The 26932-nt window shown below is 37.2% G+C and overlaps 1 protein-coding gene across 2 annotated transcripts; it reads right to left on the reverse strand.

The window, feature by feature from the left end:
* Positions 1-1281: 1281 nt before the first annotated feature.
* LOC127632098 (vascular endothelial zinc finger 1-like) lies at positions 1282-24056 on the reverse strand. 2 transcript variants are annotated; one of them, XM_052110582.1, is made up of 5 exons: positions 23990-24056; positions 9302-10029; positions 8661-8730; positions 7408-7573; positions 1282-6008 (listed from the first exon to the last, which is right to left on the reverse strand). In XM_052110582.1, the coding sequence occupies exons 1-5, from the start codon at positions 24020-24022 to the stop codon at positions 5644-5646; spliced, it is 1362 nt and encodes a 453-aa protein (XP_051966542.1). In that variant the 5' UTR covers positions 24023-24056; the 3' UTR covers positions 1282-5643. The 2 variants fall into 2 exon arrangements, with proteins under 2 accessions (XP_051966542.1, XP_051966541.1); XM_052110581.1 differs by having other exon boundaries at positions 9302-10032.
* Positions 24057-26932: the final 2876 nt, after the last annotated feature.

Below are 26932 nucleotides of genomic sequence, written 5' to 3' on the forward strand. Positions count from 1 at the left end.
AAAGAGCAGAATTACACATATTGCTAGCCATTTTCCACATGTAAACACTGATAACAGTGTTACTTATTTTTTGAATGTAAAAATGTATGCCCCAAAAAATAAATTGATTTGATTGTAAGTATGCAATATTAGTAAACAGCATATATATATATATATATATATATATATATATATATATATATATATATATATATATATATATATATATATATTTATAGTTCGGTCTTCGAATCTGATTGGACGAGAGACGTTCCATGAGCACTGATGGTCTCACACCATGTGTGTGTATATCACTCTGCTTGTGTGCGGTTCTAAACTAAAGTGTAAGAGTTTACTTTATGTTTTTGACATTACATATGTTAGCTAGCAGGTGGTGGCAAAAGATAATTTTTGTGTGTGTAATATGAGCCAGTTAGGAGACATGAAGTGAATCAGTGTCAGCCAGTGTCTATAAAACAGCTCTTTGTGATCGTTTGTCTAAATTACACTTCTAAAGCTAGGAAATAGCTTTAAACTGCTTTAAACGAACAACTTCAGCATTACGGCTCATCACAGCTGGGAGACACAACAGGCTGATTAATTACACAATGGGTGCTATTTAGATGTCAGAGGACATTGCGGTTTCTATAGTGAATGACTCTTGCGCACCGGCTACTGCAAAATAGGGAGAAATACCCCTGCTTGGATGCCATTTTTCCACTGAGAAAGCTGATCTTCAGAAAGTTGACAGCATCTCTGCTTGGGTATGGCAACAGGTGATTGCACACACTCCATCTCTTTCTCTATTTGTTCTGAACCAGCAACAGCAGATTCTGATCCATTGCGTAATAAAGTAGTTCCATGCTCAGATGTGTTTTTTATGACCGAACTCAGTTTTTCTTAATTTTTTTTAGATTTACTTGTTCAATGAACTGTTGTATATATGCAATATCACACATGCAATCATGCTATATGGCCCTAAATCAGCACTGCTCTTGCAAACCTAGTTTAAATACCACAATCATAATTGCTCACAACAAGATTAACAAACAAGATATGACAGACTTATATTGTCATACTTACAGCCACATCTAAAACTACTGTCTGCCTGCATGGAAGAAAATTATGAAGAGCGAGTTTAATTTAGATGGATGCATTCAATTTCTTTTGACGTTGCTTTCACTTCTCAACTGCTATTCATTTTCATCAGTGTATGAAATGAAAAATCAATTTTCAGCAAGGCACTTAATTTGGATCCAACAGTGAATGAGACAGAGAATGTCTTAATCATTACAACTGAAACTAACATTTTTATTCAGGGTCTAGGTTGGGTCATACTTCACAGGCAATGGATATTTCTGGGCACATTACTTTGTTTACACTAAGATTGCACTATTATGTCAATTTACAATTTGCAAGGAACGTTGCCAGAGAAGCTACATCAAATCACAAGATATCACATGATATCAAAATGAGCCAAATCCAAACTTAACAGTTTACTTTTATTAAGACAACCCAAATAAAAAGGCACATAAAACATTGCGCAATGTGTTTACATAATTATTTTTGACATACATTAAAAAAGTAAGAATATTTTACTAACCAAAAAAAAAAAAAAAAAAACTCTTTATATATACAAAATTACCAATGATAATGTTCTAATACAAAAAGTCTTATAAAAGGTTATTTTACTTGTTTTCCTTGCATGTCTCTATTATAACTACCACATTCTCTGAGCTAAATGGTTTTGTACAAAGATAGACATTCATTGGCCTTCACATGGGTTTGCCAATTCATCAAAATGACTCTAAAGAAATGACTGGAAATTGTTTTTAAATCTCCAATCCAAAAGTGAACACAGTCTTTTTAGTCCTTTCCCCCCCCCCCCCCATTTAAACAAAAGTGTTCTTTATAAGATACTGATGCATAAGGAGTAAATTCATGTCAACAATACTATATAGGATTAAAAAACAAAACAAATCAAATTCATAGTTCATCAAACATGACAACTTGATATTTCATATGCAAAATAGATTCTAAATCTCCACACACATTTGGTAAACAGTTAAACTGCAGTTGGCCGCCCAGGCAGTTTCCATTGCCGAGCGCTGCTAGCCTGGCAGAGAAGACTCACTGTGGCATTCTCAGACATGCAGTTCAGGCACGGAAGTGACGCCATTGTGGAAGGACAGTCATTTATCACAAGCACAATTAAAAAAACATATTTTCATTTTTTGTAGTGTTTGTGTCTTTGAATTGACTGAAAAACACAACTAATCACATTCCTCGAATTCCAGTTCTTCAAACTCAGCCAAAAGAAGCTGCCTAAGGGGCCGTTCACACTGAATACGTTATTGTGAATGCAATCTCACGCAGTAGTGCCACGTTTGATGCTCTGATGCACGTTTGATGCTTTTAAAATATGCGCATCAAACATGCATTCCATTCCAAACATGCATTCTGTTCCATTGCTGCACAGCTTCTAGCTTTTTAAGTGCAATAATGCATTACATCTGAACGGCCCCCTAAGCTAAACAAGGAAACATTTAAAAAAAAAAAAAAAAAGGAAATATTGTTCAGGCCATTGAGTTATTTCAGAGTTTACAACCCTACATGTAAGTCCATGTAATACTAGTTTAAGACTACAAACTTTTCACTACCAGGTTCAAATGGACAACACTGTCATAGTAAGTTGAGAAACACTGGTTAATACAAACTTAACTCTTTTTTTGGCAATTTATGCCCAGACAGTGGTAGCTATGACATCGTTATTTAAAGTATGATCACATTCAGCTGGTTTTACTCTTGTTTCGAAAATCAATCATATCACATAAGCTCACACAGCATCAGATGAGACGGCAAGACATGACAACATACCTTCCATCAGTTTCACCATTTAATAACACAAAGAAGGTCTGACTGGGTGAACAGGATGGACAAAGAAAGGCATATTGCTTTGATATCCAAAAGGGAGGGGAAAGCCAAGAGAAAATCTACTTTGGTGTATGGATGAACTGATAACATATGTTCTCTCCCGATCCGATTCTGATACCTGAACTCTCAGTATCGGCCGACATCGTAAAACAATGTTGTTGTTTTATTCTTAATGAGTTTAGAATATCTATAACTCACTGTGTAGAACTGATTGTGAGGACTCTTATGTGTAAAGAAACAAAAACCTCTAACTACACATTATTTCATCACAGGAAAATAAAAACAATATAACAACATGTGCAGCCTATTAAGAAAAACTTTTTTGTTTTTGTTAACCAGTCTGCTGAATGCAGCAGCAAAATTAAAAGCTATTCCAATGAAAGTCTCAAGTTGAAAAGAAGCCATTTATCAATTTACTTGTAATTGGATATCAGTCCACTTTTCAATCACATAGTAATATTTTGGAACCCTGTCAAATATTTTATTATTTTGTATAATTTGTTAAATTACAAATGTTATTTTACAATGTCATTATACAATAGTGATACATTTGCATTGTAATTTCTTAGGTCTTTTATTTAGACTGATTGCTTCAGGTGACTACAGAAGAGTGTTTTTAGACTAGTTTACATTAAGTTTAATTTGTTTCTCATTCAACATCTAGTGAAATGCACATCAGGAGCCGTTTTCAATGCATGTTATAAGCAAACCAAATTATTTAGCATCTACATCTGAGATGAATTTGTGTGGAGTGCCCACATATTGTGCGTCGCTTGTGCTTATGTGCGTTTGTGTCAACAGGGCGGCATGCGTTTAGGGAAGCGTGTGGCGTATACATGCATATTTATAAAAAAATGCACAAGTTATTTTGACTACTTTAAAGGTTCTTTTATGTCATACTTTGAGCTTGACGGTAATGACCATAACTAACATGTGGTATCGGATTTAGATCAGGCTCTTCCGACTGATACCCAATCCAGGTAAAAACGTCAGTATCAGAGCCGATACCAATCCAGGTATCGGATCAGTGTATCCCCTCTTTAGGGATATTTGTATAGCCTATCAACGTGTCCTAGCCAGGTGTGATACGCCAAGTTTCACAAGCAATTTGCATGCCCACACTGAACGCTAATGTGGCATGACACAATCACAACCATTTAGAAGATAGTTGATCTTTAATGTCCAGTTATGAGGAGCGGAATTTTGGACCAATGACATTTCACATTAGGCAGGGATACCCAGTGCAACACCACTGATATAAAAGTGATCGACATATTGTCCTATCCCTTGTTACTTGGTGTGGTCGCTGCTGGTTAGGACATGGTGTAGAAGTTTGGCGTGCCTAAAACAAAACATCAATGTCCAAGTATTTTGACTCTTTTTTTAATTTGTAATTGTCAAACATTTGGAGCAGGGCTGCTGTCAATGATGCGAAACCTGAAAATTTGAAGGCAGTTTTGAATTATACTGTGACTGGGGTAAACGAACAAGCAACAGAGGTTGTGTTAACGTTTCAGTCCGGTGATGGATGACCATGTCAACAGCTATGAAGTTCTTGGCACCCAGTCCTCTTAAGTATGTCTCAGTATTCACCAATATAGGGAAAAATATTTAGTGTGTTAATAGCGTAAAAAATTAGGTTTGGAAGAGTGTAAGTGGGACAACCTCAGCAAAGTCCCTGAGTAAATGCTCCTTAGGAAAATAGCCCTCATCCTTCAGAGAGGAAGAGCAGAGAAGTCAAGGTTACAAAACTAAATACTCTTAGGATAATATTCATGTTAAAATGGACCATTCAGTGTGTTGAAGTCAGCCACTAGGTGACCAGGCATCTATTTGAATAGGTTTAACAACCAACACTCAAACACAAACACAATATTTGATCCGAAATAATACTGCCTTAAGAATATCACCATAAAGATATGTGTTCAGTGCAAGACTTTATCAGATTGTTACTGTAATGTCCAACATCTCCAAGCAGAAGAATATCCCAGCTATTGAAACTTAATTATCCTACAATCAGGAATGACCAACTCAAAAGATTACCTATAAAGAATAATGATTATAATAATACAAATAAAAACACAGCTAGTTTAAAAGGCTTACAATGAAAAGAGGCCTTTTAAAAACGAAACTTTAGTTTCCTCATTTCAGAGAATTGTTTCAAAACAAACAAAGAAAAAAAACCTCATCTGCCATTAATAGAAGCCACTGTCCCTTTTGTTGTACATGACTCATTAAAATGCATAAATCTATTAAATACTGATAAGCAAGCTAATGTAACAAAAATAAATTCCTCACAGTTAATATTTGCCAAAGTCCTTGAACCGTTAACACTAACAAATGTTTGCTATTTAAAGGGGGCGATCTGCTCCGCTTCAAATAGCAGACCGACAAGGATTTTCTGGCACTAGAAAAGTGAAAAATCACCAAACATACAGCATGTCAGTCTTCCAGTCCATGCAATGACTATTTTTGTCCTCACTAAACTCTAGACAATCTGGATCTGCTTATCCTTCAATCGACCAAAGGAGACGCAAAGTGCCAACTATCTTCCATATGATATCCGTATTCCTTGATGCTGCATTGAATGTCTACATTGAGACATTCCCTATACTCGGCATTCCTTCAGGCTCTTTTTTCCTCATAGCTGGAGAGGAAGACTAAAACAAGAGACATGAGGTTTACAAGTAGAAGTGGTCTTTTTTTAGGGTGTGGAGACAAGGCTTAGTTCTACCAGGGCGGGGAGGATGGCAGGACCTGCGAGAGGAAAGACATGCTATCCATTGGTCGCATTGCGATGTTGAGGGGACCGGTGATGTTCATTGACATGGGCGAGGTGATGGCGACGGGATGGGCGATGTTCATCGGCGCTGTGGCCGGGATGTTGACGGAGGCGATGTTGATTGGACCAGTGATGGTGACCGGGTGCTGCAGGCTGACAGGGGAGGTGATGTTGACTGTGTTGGTGGTGATGTTCATCTGGGCGGCAATGGTGACGGGGTTGCTGACGCTGCCGCGATTCATGGACGTAGTGTTGGACACAGTAGAAGCAGTGACTGGCGTGGCTGAGCCAGAGTTGCACACATTGTTAGAGTCTGGGTAAATAAAGTGGGAAGGAATAGAGTTACTGAAGTTCAGTATTTCACATTAGTTGTCACAATAGTTCACCCATAAACATAAGGTATTCTGTTATCATTCATGCACACAAATATTGTTAGGACAGTTTACATATTGCAGTCGGCTAGATCTGGCTGGGGAAAAAATAGATTTTCTGATGCAATGCAGTCTACATTTAAATTATCTCGATATATTATCTTCAAATCCAAAATCGATTTTTAACTCAAAGTGGTAACTCCCTTTACAAAGCAAGTAAATCTCACGCTATGTGACAAAAAACACTGAATTGTACTCACCAGTGATTGAGTAGTATAGTGGCAAATAAGTTTAGACTGAGATCCTTTCACTGTGTTTTGAGAGTAAAATTTTGGTTTGACTTGTTCCATGTAATGTGTGTCCAAAGAGGAGATATTTGCAGTCCATTTGTCATTGAATAATGTCTCTTTAATATCCTTTGTTGTTTTAGTCAAAAACAACCAAAAATAAACATTTAATTCTAATAACACTGCACATTTGAGATTAAGATCTTGTTAATGTGTGCTTGACCGAAACGTTTCTCTGATGTTGGCTAAACTGCCTGATTTCTAATAGGTGCATGCATTTTTTTTTTTTTTGCTCATTAAAAAAGTTTTACTAATAAAGAATTGAAATTGTAAAACATATGCATAAAATCATATGCATAAGACCACTCATAAGAGATTAAGACTCAAGTTATATCAGTTACCTTATAAACGTGATTTTATTCTTCATGGAGAATAAAACAGGAGAATATTCCCCTCTTGGGAGCTGTCATGTTAGGATCACATGACCAGCCGAATACTACTTGCTTAATGTCATTAATCGCTTTTTTTATTGGATACTTTAACTCATGGGTTAAATTAACCATAGCTAACTTTAAATATTGAATTTCTGTGTTTGAATGATGCTGCATTCAGGACCTTAAGTGTCATTATAAATCCAAGATCACATTTTCAAACAAAGTACTGAGTGTACCTTTAAAGAGACTTTTTATTGCATGTTCAACCATTCAATGTAAATAATTGTTGTTCAGTCAGAGGTTCTGTGCTGGAGGCTGATGAGTTTTATTTAACATTTGTAGACAACGTGTGACCCATTGTCCTGGAGAATTTAAAGTGTAATTTAAAGTTTGTAGCTGTGTTTTAATGTTTTGTTTTGCCACCAGAGGTTCAGTGCAGGCACTCATTCTCACACATTCTCCTCTCCTTCAAATTCATTGCTGAATTCAATGCAGAGCAGTTCTTTGCAGGACAGTTAACACTCTAAGCTTGAGATGCTCAGTAGGCCTCATCAAAAGACATCCCAGTGGACATCTGAGAATAGGTGTGACAGGGTAAGACAGGGTGTGGACTGGTGTACCTTTGTTACAGGGTGAGGTGAAGTTGGCCTGCCCATGGGTCTTAAGGTGGCTGGTGATGTAGGCGGCGCTCAGCATCTTCCCGCAGATGTTGCAGGTAACCTTGCCCTCGTGCCGTATCATGTGTGAGCGCAGACGGTCTTTGGTGGCAAAGGCAGACGTGCAGGCCTGCCATGAAGGAGACATATTATAATTGTATCAATGAACGGAATACATGAGCAACCACTTAAAAGAGCAACAGTGAAACTTAAATGTAGTATCTAAGACCCCGTTTACACCTGGTATTAAGATGCGTTTCAGATGATTCAATCACGTGTTCAGCGCTAAAGACAGGTCTAAAAAGGACTAATACATTTTGTCATTGGATCACAAAAAACACATACAAATGTCGTCAAAAATGCATTTGAGGTCTAAATGCTAACTCGTCCTGAATGCATCCTGGACAGCATAAGCCCCACCCCTCACCTATGCACCTGTTAGAAAACAAGAGTTACATTTTTTCTGGTTAATTGCGGCTTTAAAAAGGAAATAACCATCCGATCGGAAATTTTTTTAAAAACGCAGATAAATACACAACCACAAGAACTTCACAGATCTTCTTTAGTGTGTCAGAATGATATCAGAATGCAGGGATACTTATGGGAAGCAGGAACATCTGAAGCTCCTTTAATACAGCCAACCCAGTTAGAGCTGTAGCCTAGCTGGCTGCGTTCATGAAATGTGGTGCTGATGCATCACGGGTTACCAGAGTTAAAATCCCAGCTCGTGAGGTCCTTTCCTGATCCTATTCCCACTCTTCTCTCTCTCATTTCCTGTCACCTCTCTACTTTCCCTATCCCAGTAAAAAGACAAAAGACCATACATTTTTATTTAATAAATAATACAGACAACCCACTAAAATAATGGATAATTCTGCTCGAAAAGTTGCACTTGTTCTTCGATTAAATTCAGATGCATCTGGGTGAAACAGCACACCGTTTTTTTGCACTTTCTTTGTCTTTTCTGACTTTGCTGTGCTTTAATATCATACATAAACACACTAACAGAGTGACTGATGCATGTCAGAGACTCTCCCTTCCAAATCCGATCACAAGTGGTCACAGGAGATGCTTTTAAGCGACCAGGTGTAAACAACGATGTGTCTCGTCTGACCAAATGTGATCGGATCACCAGAGACACATTATAATACCAGGTGTAAACAGGACCTAAAACAATGCTTGGTGTGCAGGAAGGAGAAGGGCATGTATTGTCTTACCGTAACTTGGCATTTAAAGGGTCGTTCTGTGGAGTGTACGTGCTTGACATGACAGCTAAGATGATCTGGACTGTTGGAATGGAAGTTACATACGACAAAAAATATGTTAGTCTATATAGGACACATGCCTTTCATTACAAGTTTCTGAAAAAACCTTCATGAGTGATCCTAGTTTTCTTGTAATTTTTTCCTTTTGCTGACACAATCAGAAAATCATACTTTCATATTCAGATGCCTTCATATCTCCTGAAAACTGGAGGGTCTGATCTTGTTCCTCCAAGATAGAATTTAATCATTTTGTCATTTAAGTAAACAATCCAGAAAGGACTTAACTTATCTCTCTCCAAACAAGCTTTTGCTGGATTGTAATAAGGCTAAATTTTTTTTACAAATAATAATAATAATCCCTAAGCACCAATGACCAGATTTTTGCTTCTCATATCCCTTGTGAACTGGCTTTAGTCCAGAAGTATCCTACCTTAAAAACAACTAGAATATTGTATTTCTCCAATTTTTGCATTTATAAAATCTCTGTTCTAAAGTTCTGAAGTTTATATTTCTGTTCAAAGTTAGCGCCGATAACAAAACTTGGTTAAACTAGAAAAGCTAACAAAACTTAGCCATGAATTGGCTCCACCTACCGAGAGAAGCCCTTCCCACAAACAGAGCAGATATACGGCTTGTGTACACCGCCGTCGTGTGAGCGCACATGGTAGGTCATACGGTCCTTCCTCTTGAAGCGCTGGTGACAGATATGGCACTCGAAGGGCTTCTCGTCTGAGTGTGAGAGCTTGTGACGATTAAGGTGGTAGACATCGCGGAAGGCTTTGCCACACATCTCGCAGCCATGGTTCTTCTTCACTGGTTTGGGGGGCTTCTTGGGTACGGCTGGCTGTTGCTGAGGCAGGGCCGACATCACACCTGCGGCCGTGGATGCGGAAGTGGTCGCCGTGGTGAGGATGCCCGCCATTGTGGAGATGTATGAGGGATTGCCGTTGTTGTCCCGTGGCACAGTGGAAATGAGAGGCACCATGGTGGGAGCTGTGGTCGTCTTCTTGGGTCTTGACACCATCTTAATGCCTGTGTGACAGGACTCATGCCGCCTCAAGTGGTAGCTGTCCCGAAAGGCCTTGTTACAATAGCCGCATATGAAGGGCGTTTTTGACTTGGGCTCTTTCTTTACAACCACCGGACCGCCACCCATGCCCCCTCCGCTTGCCATGTTATCCTTGTGGAGGTCAGCAGCACTGACTGGGGGCTTCTGGTCAAGAGGGATGGGAAGAACAGGCTTTTGATCCTGCGGCTCATTCCCAGAGTTGAGCAGTGGCAGCAGGCTGTTCTGATGCTGGTGGTGGAGGGCTTCATTGGCCTGCTAGGAAAGAGAAAGAGGACTTCTTAACATGTTTATGGACCTGGTTTAGGGTGCAGTAGAGTGGTTTAAAGTCTCAACATTTCATAGAAGCTTTTAGGCCTGAAACATCCCAAGCAAAATAAAAGTAAGCAGTGCATGCTCAGTGTTGCTGCAAAGGGCACTATAGCAGACATTAGCGTAAACTAGTTTATTTCTTTTAAAGAGATGGAAAGATGTATCTGCTAAACATCAGAATCGGCCAATAAAACCAACTATCTGGGCTGGATAGTGTCGGGGCCTATTATTTTCTGTAAAAACAACTCGTGATTTGTGTGAAAGAAAATTTCAAATTACTTTGATTGGGTGTGACATTGACAGTAGTTCAAATTTGTAAGTTTTGCTGTTAGAATTTCAGGGAGTGGAACTTCAATTAAAACCTTTAACACAACTAGCCTAATTTTATAAATCCCCTTAAAGCTTCACACAAGAAGAAATATGACTTGTTTGTTTAAGCTAATGTGGAGACTGCTTCAGCTTAAAAGGGATCACCTTTATATGTTCAGAATTCTGCAAATATGTTAAGAACATTAAAAAAGTCGACATGTAATCAAAATGTACTCCATTTGTATTATTAGGCAAATCCAAATGTCAACTTCTCTTACGCTGATATGATTGACCCTTCTTTGCTGAAGTATGCAAAGCAATGCTGAATTTAATCTATGTTTTTAGTCAGTTTTATTGCAGCTCCTTTAATAGGTTTGCACACACACACACACACACACACACACACACACACACACACACACACACACACACACACACACCTGCCGTTAACTGCTAATGTTGAGATGAAGGGGTGCATTTTCATCTGTTTCCCTCCCAAAACCTTATTCCCTACCCCAAATGACCCTGGTTACTGGCTCTGGAATAACAGCGAATTTGCAGTTACGTTCGAGACAGATGTGACTGGAGTTTATTTGTATTTTTTAATCCAGGTATTTTAGTAAGTACAGCATAAGTGTTCTTTTACCCTTTGTATTTGGTGTATTGTGTTTCAAAAAATTTAAATGCTTTGATCTTTTTCTCGCTTTTAAAGACTATGTGCAGTGTGTGCTTGTGGGCTGGTTATGTTACTACGTGGTCAGTTAGATCATCATTCGGTTCTCAAGTCAGTGGAAAAGCAGGCTGGTATTGAGATTGCTTCACAAGCGGCATGGCTGAAAGTGTGTGTCCCACTTTTTACAATCTTATAAAAAACTGATGGATAAAATCAAGTCCTCACTCTACATTTTTTTCTTGATCGATAAGCTGTTTTACTCATAAATACGTCACAATATGGACACAATTTGGTTTATGCCGACTTTAAGAAAACTTACCAATTTAATATGAGCCTAACAAGAGACTAGTGTTGTCAAAAGTACCAGTACATCCATACCAAGTCGATACAAAAAAAAAAAAAAAAGATGTAACGATACCGGTGATTCTGCAGTACCGGTAGTACAGAGCACTGACTCCATCCGGTACAACAGCACAGTATGACTTACAAACGACTGCTTTAAAATGCTCACAGGCTCATTTTGTACATGTGGTGTGTTACTCCTTGTACACTGAAATGGACAGTTAAATCAAATAAAAATCGTGATGTCCTAGTGTAATTTATTAAATCGATAAAGGCTGAAATCTTACTGTGGAAGAGCTGCGTACTTCAAATAAATCTGACTGCTCATCCACTAGAAACTCCAGACATTCCGAATAATTAATGTTGTATCAGATGACAGAGCAGAGCACTTATCCACAGTGAACCATGCAGCACATGTAAAATATATATTTATATTATTAAAATCACAGCATTTGTGTTTTAATCTCAGCTCAGCTTTATATTTATATAGCATTAAAAACAACAGAGTTGACAAAAGTGCTTCAAAGAAATTAAACATAAAATTTAAAAATTACCACATACACAAGTATTCTAAAATACAAACGCTACAAAACTGTGTCCTACTTTTAATTTGTCAGATTCAAAGGCCAGTGTAAAGAGATGTAATTTCAGACATGACTTAAACATCTTCAATGATGACACTGGTCCATGTCAGAACTGTTTTCCAGAAAAGTGAAACATCAGGCAAAAAACAAAAACACACACATCTTAATAAAAGCACGATTCAAAATAAAATCTTGATGTCAGAAATTTAATTAAAAAAAAATATCAACGGTGTAGTAAAATGAGCAAGTTTATTCTACTTCCAACATATGTATGGCTATTATATGCCACAGACATTTGAAGGCAAACACTATTGGCCCCTTCGTTACTGAGGTTTGTCACCACCAAAGTAAAACAAGAATGCATGAGAAGCATGTACATCTAGACTGCACATTTGTAATGTGTTGGCCAAGCAAGCATTCATGTTTAATATTTGCATACTTGCATTAAATATATGTGTAGCGTTAGCTAAATTTTATATTAATCATGGCACTAGCCTAATACAACATCCCAGAGAAACATCACTCGGAACACCGCATGTATGCATTTCATTGGCAGGGTTATAGTGTATAATAATTATGTAGGCTAATTTGTTTTGAACACATGAACTGTATGCCTGAGCTGTGAGAAATGACTGGCTGTGATATTATGAGCCAGAGTTGCAATTGGACAGTATGGAGGTACACACGACCTCAGCTGAGAGACGGTGTTAGATGTTTAGCAAAAATAGAAACTGACTCATTTTCAGGGCATCTGTGCAACTTGGAAAACAAGAGAAGCCCTGACTAGGACCTAGCAGGGGGATGAGTCAGCTGTTCAGCAAAGTGCAGGATGACTAATGAGATACTGGGAGACAGGGAGAGAGAGAGAGGGAGAGAGGGAGAGAGAGAAGGATTTGAAATTTTTCAGATCCAAGAGTACATCCATTGTCGTTTAAAAGCAACCAACACTATGAAAATGAAAAATAATACAGATTATGAAAATAATCTAAAATAAAAATACATTACAGTTATTCTTTTTTTCACTCAAAACATACATTTCTGTCATCATTTACTCTACTGTTCCAAACCCGCATGACTTTCTCCTATGAAACACAAAAGGAGATGCAAGTTATGGCAATTTTCCACTGCACGTTACAGTTTGACTTGCCTCAACTCTACTCGCTTTACTTTTCTGAGCTTGCATTTCAACTGCAGTTTAGTGCCTCCTCAGCATGGGTGGGATTATAGGATGATTGTCATAGTTGCGCTGCCTCTACTGCCGTGACATCATCTTAAACATGACACAAACTGACCAAAACAATAACACAACCACTATCTGTTAGCATAAAGCAGTTTTCGCATGGTGACTTTACACAAGTGTAAGTTAAATTGGCCTGGTTGTTTTAGAAGCAAGCTTCCAGTAGCTGATCAACTAAATAAAGTGAAGCTTTCAAGCAGAGTACATTTACATTTATGCATTTGGCAGACGCTTTTATCCAAAGCGACTTACAGTGCACTTATTACAGGGACAATCCCCCCGGAGAAACCTGGAGTTAAATGCCTTGCTCAAGGGCCCAACAGTGGCATCTTGGTGGTGCTGGGGCTTGAACCCCCGACCTTCTGGTCAGTAACCCTGAGCCTCAACCACTGAGCCACCACTGCCCCAAATCTTAAACAGAATATATTGTTAACATAACATAACATACCATCCTCCATCGTGGCTGAGCCCAGGTGCGGACAACAGCTGAGACACTTCCTGAGAGACTTTTTCGTTTCACTCATCACTAACGCGTGGACCATCTGCACCTCGTTTATTGACCACAGTGTGGTTTTGCGCACATCCACTTCTTTTTTTACAATTCTTAAGTCACGTGAACAAATACTACTGCTATCACCGTTACTAACTTTAAAACTAGCGGGTTGATGTCGCGTGTCGGAAATCCAGTGATACTGGTAGTGACGATTCTCCCTGACCAATAAGTGATCTGCAGGATTTTTACGTCACATTTAGTATCAGCTCGACTCACTTGGAACCTCGACCGAGGTGGTACTAAAAAAAAGTATCAGGTACTATCCACAGTGGAAACCCCCCCAAAAAGTGAGCAGTCGAGTTGTACCGTGCAGTGGAAAATCCCCAGTAGAATGCTAGATAAGTCACCATTTACATTCAATAGACCTTTTTTTTTTTTTTTTTTAATGAAAATGTAATGGTCATTGAGGCTTACCTTCAGCCTAACATCTCCTTTAGCGTTCCACACAAGAAATGCAAGAACTACCCATTTAACAAAGCTAATCCCTGTGTGACTAGAACAGGCTAGATCACATCACTAAGAGCAATTGACAACTGTGCAGAAGTGCATCATGTCATATTAGAGACTTTAGTACTTCTGTTAAATATATCGACAGCTTGCTGCAGCCTTGTAAACATAAATCTTCTGTGAAAAGACCTGTACCTGAACTAAAAGCAATTCTTCATAAAGGTCTTCCAGAGCATGATTTTACAGGTTAGACTAATGTTAAGAGCAAGAAAGTGTTTGTTCACAGAAAAATATAAATAACCATAATTTACTCACCCGTATTCTTGTTCTAAACCTGCAAATCTTAAATTTTCCATCAAACACAATTAAATATATAAAAAAATTATGATCACACTAATGTTTTCCCCCATACAATATGTAAAGTAGTGGTCGACTGATATATTGCAGAGGCCTGATATTTGGCATTTTTTAATTATCTGTTTATTATTATTTAATAATAAATCTTCTAGTTTGACCGATTAAAAGGGCTGGGTACTGCTACAGATTTCCCGATTCAACTGATTCACATGCACTATATTCTATTTGGTATTGATCAATATGATTAATATTAATATATTGATAAAAAAATTGTTTTGTTTCAATGCATAATTTGTTCTATTTACAAGAATTTATATAGATTTGTTGAACACGTGCTAAAACTGTAACTGTCTCTTAAACAAAACAAGCATTAAGAGCATCTGTAAAACCTGTATTTTTATCAAACCCCAACTATTAGTTTTGCAAGCTACGATGGCGCAGAGAATCGCCACCTTGCATGTGTTTTGCTGTTATGTGCCATTGTGTTACCACAATAATAGACCAGTGTGCAACAAAACCTTGTTGAAGCTAGGGCTTCAACTAACGATTATTTTGATAATCACTTAAGCTAACGATTATTAGAACTATTATTCTTTAGCTCTTAACTGATTATTCAGCTTGTGCCCCAACTTAAAATGTTGTATTAAATGTGCTTACTAACAATAGGACAAATTCGTCTTTTTAAAGATCATCTATTATGGTAATTTCAAATATTACCTTTCTTGTAGTGTGTTATATAGCTGTTTGTGAATGTAAAAAAGTCTGCAAAGTTTCAAATATCAAAGCACACAACAAATGGAGTTATTGACTCCCAAAAGAAAGAACCGATTCTGAACACCTGAAAGTGATTCCAGACTTACTTCCTTTACTAACCTATGTAATTTGGTAAAAACCCGCCTCTGGTCTTCATTGGCTGCTCGCGAACAGCTTTGACCCGCCCTCAAACACTACACTAAGTGGTAGACCAATCACAACAGACTGGGACACCTGACCAATTAGAGCAGATTAAGCTCTCTGAAAGAAGGGGAATGGATCCTTTAGAATGGTTCATTTAATGAGTCGTTTTGACACAGGGAAAAAAAAGGTAATGCTGCTATTTAAATTATGAGCAAATGAAAGTGTTTTATGACCTATTGTATGATACCTTCAAAACAAAATTAGGAACATTTAAAAACTATAATAGGTGCTCTTTTAAGTTTAATTCAGTAAAGAAATTCACTGCAAAAATCCTTTTGTTATCAAGTGTTTTTGTCTTGTTTTCCATTTAAAAATATAAACAAAAAAAAAAAAAGATACATTTACTTGAGAAGCAACATATAAGATATTTAGACTTGCTTTAAGAGGATGTATCTTAAATGTGTGTATTTTGTATACAAGTATTTTTGACTTCGTTCACTCTATATATTCTCTAAAAGCAAGTCTAAATATCCTATATGCTGCTTCTCAGGTGAATACATCTTTTTTAGATTATTATTTTAGATTATTTTTAGATATTTTAAAATATTAGTATTTTTAATACTATATTCAACATTCTCTGATAACAATTCTTTCTTCTGCAGTACAGCTGCTAAATAAAATGTACATTGTTTAAAAGGAGTTTTAGATATTTATATTGGAAATAGGGCTGAAACAATTAGTCGACATTATTGACAACATTGACAAAAAATTGTCAACAAATTTTTGTTGTCGAATAGTCATTTGATCTCTTTTATAATGAAAATGTAAATAATGAAAACAGGCCTAATAAATTCCATTATGTTCCCAAAATAATGCTGCCATATGTGTGTTTATATAGCATTTTGATAATAGAGTTAATGCAGCCCAAAGAAAAGAAAATCGAACTCCATTTTAGGTTCAAGGTGAACGTGAGTTATTCACTTTCGTCTTTTTTAATACAAAGATATATATTACTGAACCAGCAAAGTTGTGTTCACAATGCATGCCAAATGCGTGGAAATAAAGCTTAGTGGAAACTAAATTCACAGCACTTCCTGAGATGATCGGAGATCATTTGCAGCATTCTCACAGACGACAGTATTCTTCAAAACAGTTTTCAGACTAATGAAACAGGAAAAAATAAAGCAATAACACTTTACATGTGCTTGTTCCACGGGACAGGCTTGTGCTGCACAGCGTATACAGCATATCAGACACAAGCATTGACAGCTTTTCTTTTGTCTGTTCTTAAAAATATAATAAAGTGTTTCTTCAAGCGCATGTCTTTGTGACTAACAGCATTTGCTGTTATGTGTTAAAAGGTTGTCACATTTTCTCCAAGATTATTTTAAGATCTATGCATCATATCTAATAATCATTAATAATTTCACATTGCATTTGGACTCAAGATAATAATTTATTATCAAACATGACAAAAAGACAAATCCGTTTACAACTTTTGAACTACTTTTTTCCTGGGGCTTTTGCTCAATACAAGCCATATTTAGTATGTAAGTGACACAATAATTGTTGTTTTCTACTCGAGAACTTTCTGATCTACACAATGTTTTGACTGTATGATGTACAGAAAATAATCATATTTTCTAAGATATGAAAGATTCTAAATTGTCAGCAAATTAAAACGCACGTTCAGATAGTCTATATGCATTAGGCTTGCCACGGTACGAGGATATACCGGTTATACTTGGTGCAAGGGATGCAATTAAGAGATAGCGACCAATGATAAATTAACCTAAATGAACGTGTTCTTAACCGATGTATCACAATTACACAGGCAGCATAGCACATGCACTGACAAAAGATGTTACGTGTAATCTCAGAGTGAGCTAAGTCTACCTCAACAGTCCCTAGTAACGGTAAGCTGACACAATATTTAGGCAATTATTTGGGCTATATTTAGACAAACTGACAGACTGATGTGTTGTCTATAGAGGTTGATTGTGTGCTTATGCAATCGTACGACCTTATACATGATAGAACGTTTAATCCATTGTATTCATAAATATTATATAATACATGATATAACTATTAACTTATTATTAGACTTTAATAATTTAATTTCACTAGCATGGTCTGCATCGAAAATGACATCAATCTAACACCATCCATGAAAGAGAAGTTTCTGCTAAATTAGACCTCATGTACAGGAGTAACAAAACTCAATTATGCGGCTTTCCGCCTTCTTTGATCCACGCTATCAGGTAAATTATGACACAGCAGTGGATGACACCTAAACATTGATAATCCAAAGTTTTGAAGGCAGCTTCTGAGATGGCCACCTACATTCTAAAGGCTGTGATCGATAGTGATGAATCCACTAGAAAGCTATCAGCGTTACCCGCTTTTGGCAAACATGACAAACAAATATGTGTGCATTTGCGCAACAACCATTTTTATAGCCTATGTTTTCTGTTTAGTGTGTTGGTTGAGGTTTGGTGAACAAAACAATTTAATCGGATAGCACTTTATTTTTTGGATAAAATAAATTAACTCAAAGTTTGAAATCAAGCTGCTTTAAATTTTCGTGTAGGCTATTGCACAACGAACATTACCCCATAGCACCACCTAGCATTTAACCAGCGGTATTACTAGTACAGTCAGTTTGAACATTGATACCGCACCAGTGTGAAAATGATGACATCATGGCAAGTCTAATGCATTGTAAAGTCCAGCATTTAAGCTTTAAAATCACAAATGTTTTGTCAAGCGAGTAGTAATTAATTAGATGAGTTATTTTCCAGTTATTTATTATGAGAAGTATGCCAAAACCTTTATTTATTATTATTTAAGTGACTCAAGCACAAGCATACAGTAAATGTCCGATTTATTTTCTCTCTGAGTGGCAGATGACGTGTATAGTTAATACTATGCACCGAAATCTCAACATGTTCATATACTTTAACTAATTTTTTAAAACTATAATAATCTAACAAGATATACTTTTGAATCCATGAATTGCATTTCTTCTGTTTAAATATGAAAAGAAATTATGTTTTCTCTCAAATACACTATAGCACTTAACGGTGTACTCAGAGTATGACTCAGACACACCAACGCAGAATTATAAATGCAAACAAACCCATTGGTCACTGCGCCATAGGATTCAAGCAGGAGAATAGATTTGCCTCAAGTCCAAGAAGACATTCAAAAACAAGTGCACCTTTAATTGCAGTAGCTGCAACTCAAAACTGGAATGTTTTTCTATTAATTATACTATATATCCTACTTTAAGAACATCAATAAGTTTGGTTCTTGTGTTTTCATTTAATGGTCTTTAAGGCCTTGTAGTGGGTCTTTGTGGGCTTGATTAGGTAAGATTACAAATGTGTAATTAGACAGAATACAGTTGCCTTGAGGTCTTTGTGTGCCTGTCCAGGCTTAAATTATCTGCTGGGGTTACAGTTGGTATTAGTTGTACCATTCGCAAAAGTACGCTGCAAGTATGTGTAGGCCTATATTTGAATTTTAATGAATGTAAGATTGCCAAGCAGCCATAAGCACTCCAACCGTGACAGCAGTAGGACGGCCTGCTGAGTTTTCATGCTTCTTTGATGATTTTGATACAAATCCACATTGGAAGTCTGAGATCACTCCAACATAAATAACACGGAGGCAGAGAGGGGCACAGAAACTAATAGAAAATACCTAGAAAAGCAAGAGCACTGTAGGCACTACAAAAAGCAGATTCACATCTCACCAGCGTGACCAATACAAAAATGAAACCTCAAGCAAACATTTTGCATTCATTTAAAATGTGATGTTACTGTCAACAAACAGTTGAAGTCAGAAGTTTACTTGCACTTAAGCTGAAGTCATTAAAATGAAATTTTTGACCACTCCACAGATTTAATATTAGCAAACTGTAGTTTTGACCATCAAGTTGTTTAGGACATCTACTTTATATACGAGTAATCTTTCCAACAATTGTTACAGACAGATTGATTCACTTTTAATTGACTATATCACAATTCCATTGGGACAGAAGTTTACATACACCTAGTTAACTGTGTCTTTAAGTAGCTTGGAAAATTCCAGAAAATTATGTCGTCTTTAGCCAATTAGCTTCTGATAGGAGGTATACTGAATTGGAGGTGTACCTGCAGATGTATTTAAGGCCTACCTTCAAACTCAAGAGCTTCTTTGCTTGTCATGATGGGAAAAGAAATCTGCAGAGACCTCTGAAAAAAACAATTGTCCACTAGTCCGATTCATCCTTGGGAGAAATTTCCAAATGCCTGAAGGTACCACGATCATCTGTACAATCAATAGTACCCAAGCAAACACCATGGGACCACGCAGCTATCATACTGCTCAGGAAGGAGATGCATTATATCTCCTAGAGATGAACATAGTTTGGTACAAAAAGTGCAAATCAACCCCAGAACAACAGCAAAGGACCTTGAGAAGATGCTGGAGAAAAAGGGTAGACAAGTATCTATATCCACAGTAAAATTAATCTTATGTCGATATAAACTAGGCTGCTCAGCAAGGAAGCCATCTTACTTTTTGGAGAAATGTCCTCTGGTCCGATTAAATAAAAATGGAACTGTTTGGCCATAATGACCATCGCTATGTTTGGAGGAAAAAGTGTGAGGCATGCAAGCCGAAGAACACCATTCCAACCGTGAAGCATGTGGGTTGCAGCATCATCTTGTGGAGGTGCTTTGCTGCAGGAGGGACTGGTGCCCTTTACAAAATAGATGGCATCATGAGGAAGGAAAATTATGTGGATATATTGAAGCAACATCTCAAGACATCAGCCAGGAAGTTAAACCTTGGTCACACATGGGTCTTCCAAATGGACAATGACCCCATGCATACCTCCAGATGTGTGTCAAAATGGCTTAAGGACAACAAAGTCAAGGTATTGGAGTGGCCATCAAAAAGCACTCACTTCAATCCAATAGAAAATGTGTGGGCAGAACTGAAAAAGCTTGTGCGAGTAAGGAGGCCTACAAACCTGCCTCAGGTACACCAGCTCTGTCTGGAGGAATGGGCCAAAGTTTCAGCAACTTATTGTGAGAAGCTTGTGGAATGCAACCCTAAACATTTGACCCAAGTTAAACAATCTATAGCCAATGCTACCAAATACTAACAATGTGTTTGTAAACTTCTGACCCACTGGGAATGTGATGAAAGAAATAAAAGCTAAAATAATTAATTCTCTCTACCATTATACTGACACAAATAAAGTAGTGATCCTAACTGACCTAAGACAGGGAATGTTTTCTACGATTAAATGTCAGGAGTTTAAATTAATTTGGCTAAGGTGTTATGTAAACTTCTGACAGGGAACTTCTGTACAGTGTCAACTGTACATTTGAATGACAGGTCACAGAGAATATAGGTTAATCCACATTGTGTGTACATGCTTAATATGAAAAATGGAATCAACTATATGATAGTGTCTTTATACGCTCTCTGATTTGCTGTAAAAACCTCTTCCAGGTGCCCACGTAAAAGACTAAGCTTGTGATTGATGGACATACCAGATGCACAGTTAAATCTGTACAGTATAAGCCTATTACAGTCATTCTCATTAAATCAAACCAAAAACAATCACAAAATAAAATATTTTTAGCATCAAAACCAACATATCTATTTATGAAACCTGTCAAAAAAGAAAACAAGAACAAGAGCAAATGGAACTCCTTCCATCTAAAGAGAAAACCCAGTGAATCTGTTTCTTGTTTGCTGCAGACGGATTAGGAGAAGCCTGTTGGGAGCCGGACAATGCCTTGCTCATGAATAACCTCCGACGCCTGCAGAACAATGAGGAGTGACGTGCTAGACGTTGTCTTGTTAGAGGCCTCATCACATGGGTGGAATCAAATTAAGCATTTTTAGACCAGCTTTTAGGAGCCTATAACCAAATACCTGACCTCTGCATTACAAAACTGATCCAAATTGTTTGAGGTGCAAAGTATTTGTAGCCAAAAGCATATTATGGGGTTTTAAGACATTTGCAGGAAAAACTCTGAAGTTTCTAATGAAATGTAATGGTGTTTATCTCCTAAATTATCAGGTGAATCCTGCTTGTTACAAAAAATATCTAGTGCAGTCATTATGTTTAAGCTTGTCTATGTACTCTGACTTATGACCATTGCAAAAAAGATGTCACAGGATGGCAGAACAGCAGAAGTCAAATAAGCATAGTGAGGTCAAGAAATTGCACAGTGTCACAGAATCAGCCAACAATTAATCGAAGCTCAAACAAAACACTAAAGCTGATGCTGAAGCTTAAAGCTACACTATATAACTTTTCGCCCTCTTTTGGTTAAAAAATAAAACTGCATGCATTTTGCCGAAGGACATTTTTTTTTGGTTGTTGTTTGGCTCTGCACTGCGCAGATGAATGTGGTTCGATGTTGATTTGGGTTTTATTACTAACTCAGCTTTAGCTACTCACACACTATACACACGCTACAGTAGCCAGATCTTATTTTCTCTGTGTGTTTTTATGGCGTCAACATGCTCGGGTGAATGATGCATTTATGCAATTAAAATATTTATAATATAATATAATTATTATAGGTTTATCAAAGTGTATTTGGGTACATACATGGTTTGGAAGATGGATTTTTGTTGCACTCATTAATAACATTTAGGTATATTTTAACAAAAATTTTATATGCCAGTTACATTACCAGCATGTATGATAGCTGTGCGGTATGTGTAAACCTCACTCCCCTAGCTTCATGATGCACTAGTAACTGACGCTAGAGGCTGTGGCCTTCTCATTGGCGTGGTCATCTCCCATGTCGCCTGATGCCGGTTCGAGTCCTACTCAGAGAGGGTCGAGTAGGACCAGTTATGGTGGTGCCGTGACCCAGAAGGGAGAGAGGTTTAGGGAGGTGGGTGTAATGGGAGCCAGCTGGTACGTGATAGCTGTGCGGAACGTGTAATCCTCACTCCCCTGGCCTCAAGAGGGGCACTGGCAACTGACGCTAGAAACTGTAGCCATTAGCTTCCTTGTTAGCAGGCCCGCTTCCCATGCCAGCTGATGCCGGTTCGAATTCCGCTCGGAGCGGGTTGAGCAGGACCGGTTACACATACACCAAGAAAGATGCAAGCCTTCTTGTAAACAGTCAACTCACAACAACTTTTGGACACTGTCTGCTTCTCTCTTTTCACTTAAAAAGAAAATGCACTTAGGCTAACTTTTATGGAATCAAGCCTAGAGTGCCTCAAATATTTTCTCTCCCAAGGTAAAAGACGAAAGAAAGAAAATGCTTCATTAAGTCACCACTTCCTTATACCTCCCTCCAAAAAAGCAGAGCAGTAATGCTTAAGAGTAACAACTGAACAAAAATACATGCCTAGGTTACACCTAACTTTTAAAGAAGGAACCATATCAGTTTCATGGTGTTGAGAGTTGCATGCTGTCAATTAGACAAACCCTTGGTATTCACATTTCACGATAAATATACCGTAGCCCACTGTATCAGTGTAGAAGCAGCATTTGCACTATTCTTTATTCAAAATTGACAATGAAATGCATGGTTTGACAACTACATGTGTATAAGATCAACGATGTCTGAAGCCTGAGCATGGCCTCACCATTCAGCAAAGTTCAAATTCCAACTGAAGCCTGCTGATGCACATTATTTTTTACTATTGGAGGGAGAAGAATAAGTCACGACTCAAGAAGTGTTTTCAAACTTAAACTAACCCACGACTATTCCTATACAGATTTAATTCGTCTCAAAACATTGGGAGCTGTTTACCTAGACCGAATTTTAAGGAATCAGAAGCGTTTTTGAACATTCGAATCTAAATAGCATGGTTTGCATCACATACACGTTTGAACGTTCCATTCGAAATTTCGTGCCCCGAAATGCTGTCCAGGTAGGTAGCTTACAAGGTTTTGAAACACAGCCATTATCCCCACGTTCCCTCCAATCAAAGTAATATGTAGATGCGTGAAGATTAAGAAAAAGAAAATAACAATAATAAAAAGAATGGTGAAGCAATTAGGCAGATAAAGAAAATTTCAAATATAAAAAACTGCGCTCAAAATAGTACACAAACATCGTAGTTTTTATTTTCTACGCAGCCATGGACGCTGCGTCTGGCCAAAACAACCAAATTGTGTCACAACAAAATCAATGAGTCCACAAGACTAAGCCTCTTGCAGCCCACTGAAAAAGTTTAACTTAAGCTCAACAGCGATCAATCATGTAAAACACAGTGTAAATTTGAAAGGGAAGGGAAAAGTGGGAAAGAAATCCCATGTACGTCTCCCTCATACTTCACAGCTGGAAGTCTGGGGGAGATGCAGCATTAGCGGCTAATGTGAGCTAGCTTAGCTACCATTGTTTTTTTCATGCTTTAAAATTGCGCTTTCAAACCTCAAATCTGCACGCCTCGCGTTGTCTTTAAATGTCCCGATAGATTTTCTATTTTTCACGCGCGGTTGCGATTATTTTAAACGGGTGGCTTACCTGAAATAAAAATGAACTCCAGCTCGGCTCCATTGCAACACTTAAAAAAATCTGCAGGAAACCTACAAGAAATCTACAACAAAGCAGCTAAACATGGCAGCGGCTACAACTTCCTGTAACCCTGAGGGCCAAACCATTTCATCTGATATACGTGCTGCTGAGATTCTGCCAGCTCACTTCATCAGAGCATAGTACTCACAGTCACGTACACATACACTGTAATGCAATTGCATATATATATATATATATATATATATATATATATATATATATATATATATATATATATATATATATATATATATAATCAAACATATATTAAACGACTTTTTACTCCTTCATCAGATAATTCTTAAATTAAGATGTAGCCTACATTTTTGGTTCAAAGTAAAATAAGAAGTAACTAAATGTATAATTAATGAAACTTTTGAAAACCTTTTTAAAATAGGCTTTATTTATATTTGTTTGTTTATTGGTTGTTTATGTACATTATGTATATGTATTACGCATGTATTATATGTGTATATATACATTGCCGTCCAAAATTTTGGAATAATGTTCAGATTTTGCTGTTTCAAATTAAATAGTTACTTTTATTCACCAAAGTGGCATTCAACTGATCACCAATTATAGTCAGGACATTACTCAGGTAGAACACAGCACCATCGCTATTTGAAAAACGTAATTTTTTATCAAATCTAGACAGGCCCCATTTCTAGAAGCCATCACTCCAACACCTTATCCTTGAGTAATCATGCTAAATTTCTAATTTTGTAGTAGAAAATAACTTGCCATTATATCAAACACAGTTGAAAGCTATTTGGTTCATTAAATGAAGCTTAACATTGTGTTTGTGTTTGTTTTTAGAGTTGCCACAGTATGCAATAGACTAGCATGTGTTAATGTCAGTATTAGGTCAAAAATGGCAAAGAAGAAGGGATTTTTGATGGGAACTCTTTGAAGTTGTTTAAGAAGTTGTGAATTTTTTTTAACATTTTAATAGTAATTTTTCATGGAATTAATGTCCTGATTGTACATTGTGATCAGTTGTGAATAAAAACCACTGGTGAATAAAAGTACCCATTTCTTTCCATAAGAGAAAAATCTGTACATTATTGCAAACCTTTGGCCGCCAGTGTGTGTGTGTGTGTGTGTGTGTGTGTGTGTGTGTGTGTGTGCGTGTGTGTCTGTCTGTCTGTCTATCTGTCTCGCTGTCTGTCTGTCTGTCTATCTATCTATATGTCTGTCTGTCTGTCTATTATCTGTCTGTCTGTCTGTCTATCGTTCGATCATAATAGTTTATTATATGTAACATTGTTGTATGTATAATGAAGGGAATAGTTCACCCAAAAAATGAAAATTCTCTCATCATTTACTTACCCTCATGCCATGCAGATGGGCATGACTGTGTATGACTTATGATAGTAAAAAAGGATTTATCTGTTTTTTTACCCACACCTATCATATCGCTTCTGAAGACATGGATTTAACCACTGGCTTCATTTTTATGCTGTCTTTATATGCATTTTGGAGCTTCAAATTTCTGACCACCATATTTGATCTTCTTAGCTAGATTTCACAGAGTTTCAACTGTTCCCAAAGCTCTGACCTTCGACATCAAAGCTGGCCTCAACACTGTGTTTTCTACATAAAAATATATTGTGCAGCAAAGGAGAAGGTAGCCATATACATGCTACTACTAATCCCTGAGTGAGAAATCGTGGTTAGCAGTGAAACAGAATGGATTAGATGTTAGATGTTTATTATAACATCTAATAATATAGTTGTAATATAGCACCCCTCTGGTAATTAAATGCACACAGTCACTTTACAAGTTGTGTAAGTTCAAGGTGGTTTAAAGTCATATTGCACACTAGCCTGTCTTTTATTGTTTATTTATTGTCTCACATTGTTTGATTGCTCTTATTAGCACTTGATTTTGTCATGCACTATATTGTAGCACAATGGGTCTCAGCGAAAGTCATTTCATCTGTCTGTATACTTGTATGTGCTGACAATAAAAATAAGTTCTTGAGATGTGACATCCAATGCATATGAGTTTAAAGGGATAATTCACTCAAAAATGAAAACTTTCTCATCACTTAATCACACTCATGCCATCCCAGATGTGTATAACTTTCTTTCATCTGCTGAACTCAAATTAAGATTTTTAGAAAAATATTTCAGCTCTGTAGGTCCATACAATGCAAGTGAATGGGTGCCAAAATTTTTAAGCTCCAAAATCCACATAAGATCAACATAAAAGTAATCCATACAACTCCAGTGGTTAAAAAAACATGTCTCCTGAAGTGATATGATAGGTGTAGGCAGGGGTGAAAATTTCATCAAAATGTTGGGGGGGACAATAAACATAACAATTCTCAAGAGCAATTTTTGAAGGGGACACCAATAATACAGGCATAATTGTACTTGACCAAAGCACTGTGAGGCAAGGGAGGGGGGACTCAAAATGTTTAAAATGTTTTTTTGTTGTTGCCCCGTTTGCATTTGTATTATTTTATTTCTTAAACAATTATTTTAAGAATATATCATTATATTATTTACAATATACATATTTTAATGATATTTTGGGGGGGCAACCCTTAGATAGGGGGGTCCTGACCCCCCCCGACCCCGCCGCAATTTCCGCCTTTGGGTGTAGGTGAGAAATAGATACACATTTAAGTCCTTTTTTTTTTTTTACTATAAATTTTCCTTCCTGCTCAGTTGATCTCCACTTCAGTTTCACTTTCCCATTCTTCTTCTTCTGTTTTTTTGCGATTCAGAGATTTAATGCATATCGCCCCCTACTGAGCAGAAAGGAATAAATATTGATCTGTTTCTCACCCACACCTATCATAATGTGTCTCAACACATGGAGTTAACCATGTGTAAAGGAGTTCAATGGGAAAGAGGAGGCGAGAACCGGCTTGGCATTCAAAT

The sequence above is a fragment of the Xyrauchen texanus genome, chromosome 38 (assembly GCF_025860055.1).
Source record: "Xyrauchen texanus isolate HMW12.3.18 chromosome 38, RBS_HiC_50CHRs, whole genome shotgun sequence".
NCBI lineage: Eukaryota > Metazoa > Chordata > Actinopteri > Cypriniformes > Catostomidae > Xyrauchen > Xyrauchen texanus.

Coding starts and splice junctions, on each gene's coding strand:
- LOC127632098 (XM_052110581.1), bottom strand. CDS start 24,022: ATGGAGCCGAGCTGGAGTTCATTTTTATTTCAG. Junction 10,033..23,989: donor GGAGTTCATTTTTATTTCAG/GTAAGCCACCCG, acceptor TCTCTTTCCTAG/CAGGCCAATGAAGCCCTCCA. Junction 6,009..7,407: donor CACCTCACCCTGTAACAAAG/GTACACCAGTCC, acceptor TTATTTACCCAG/ACTCTAACAATGTGTGCAAC.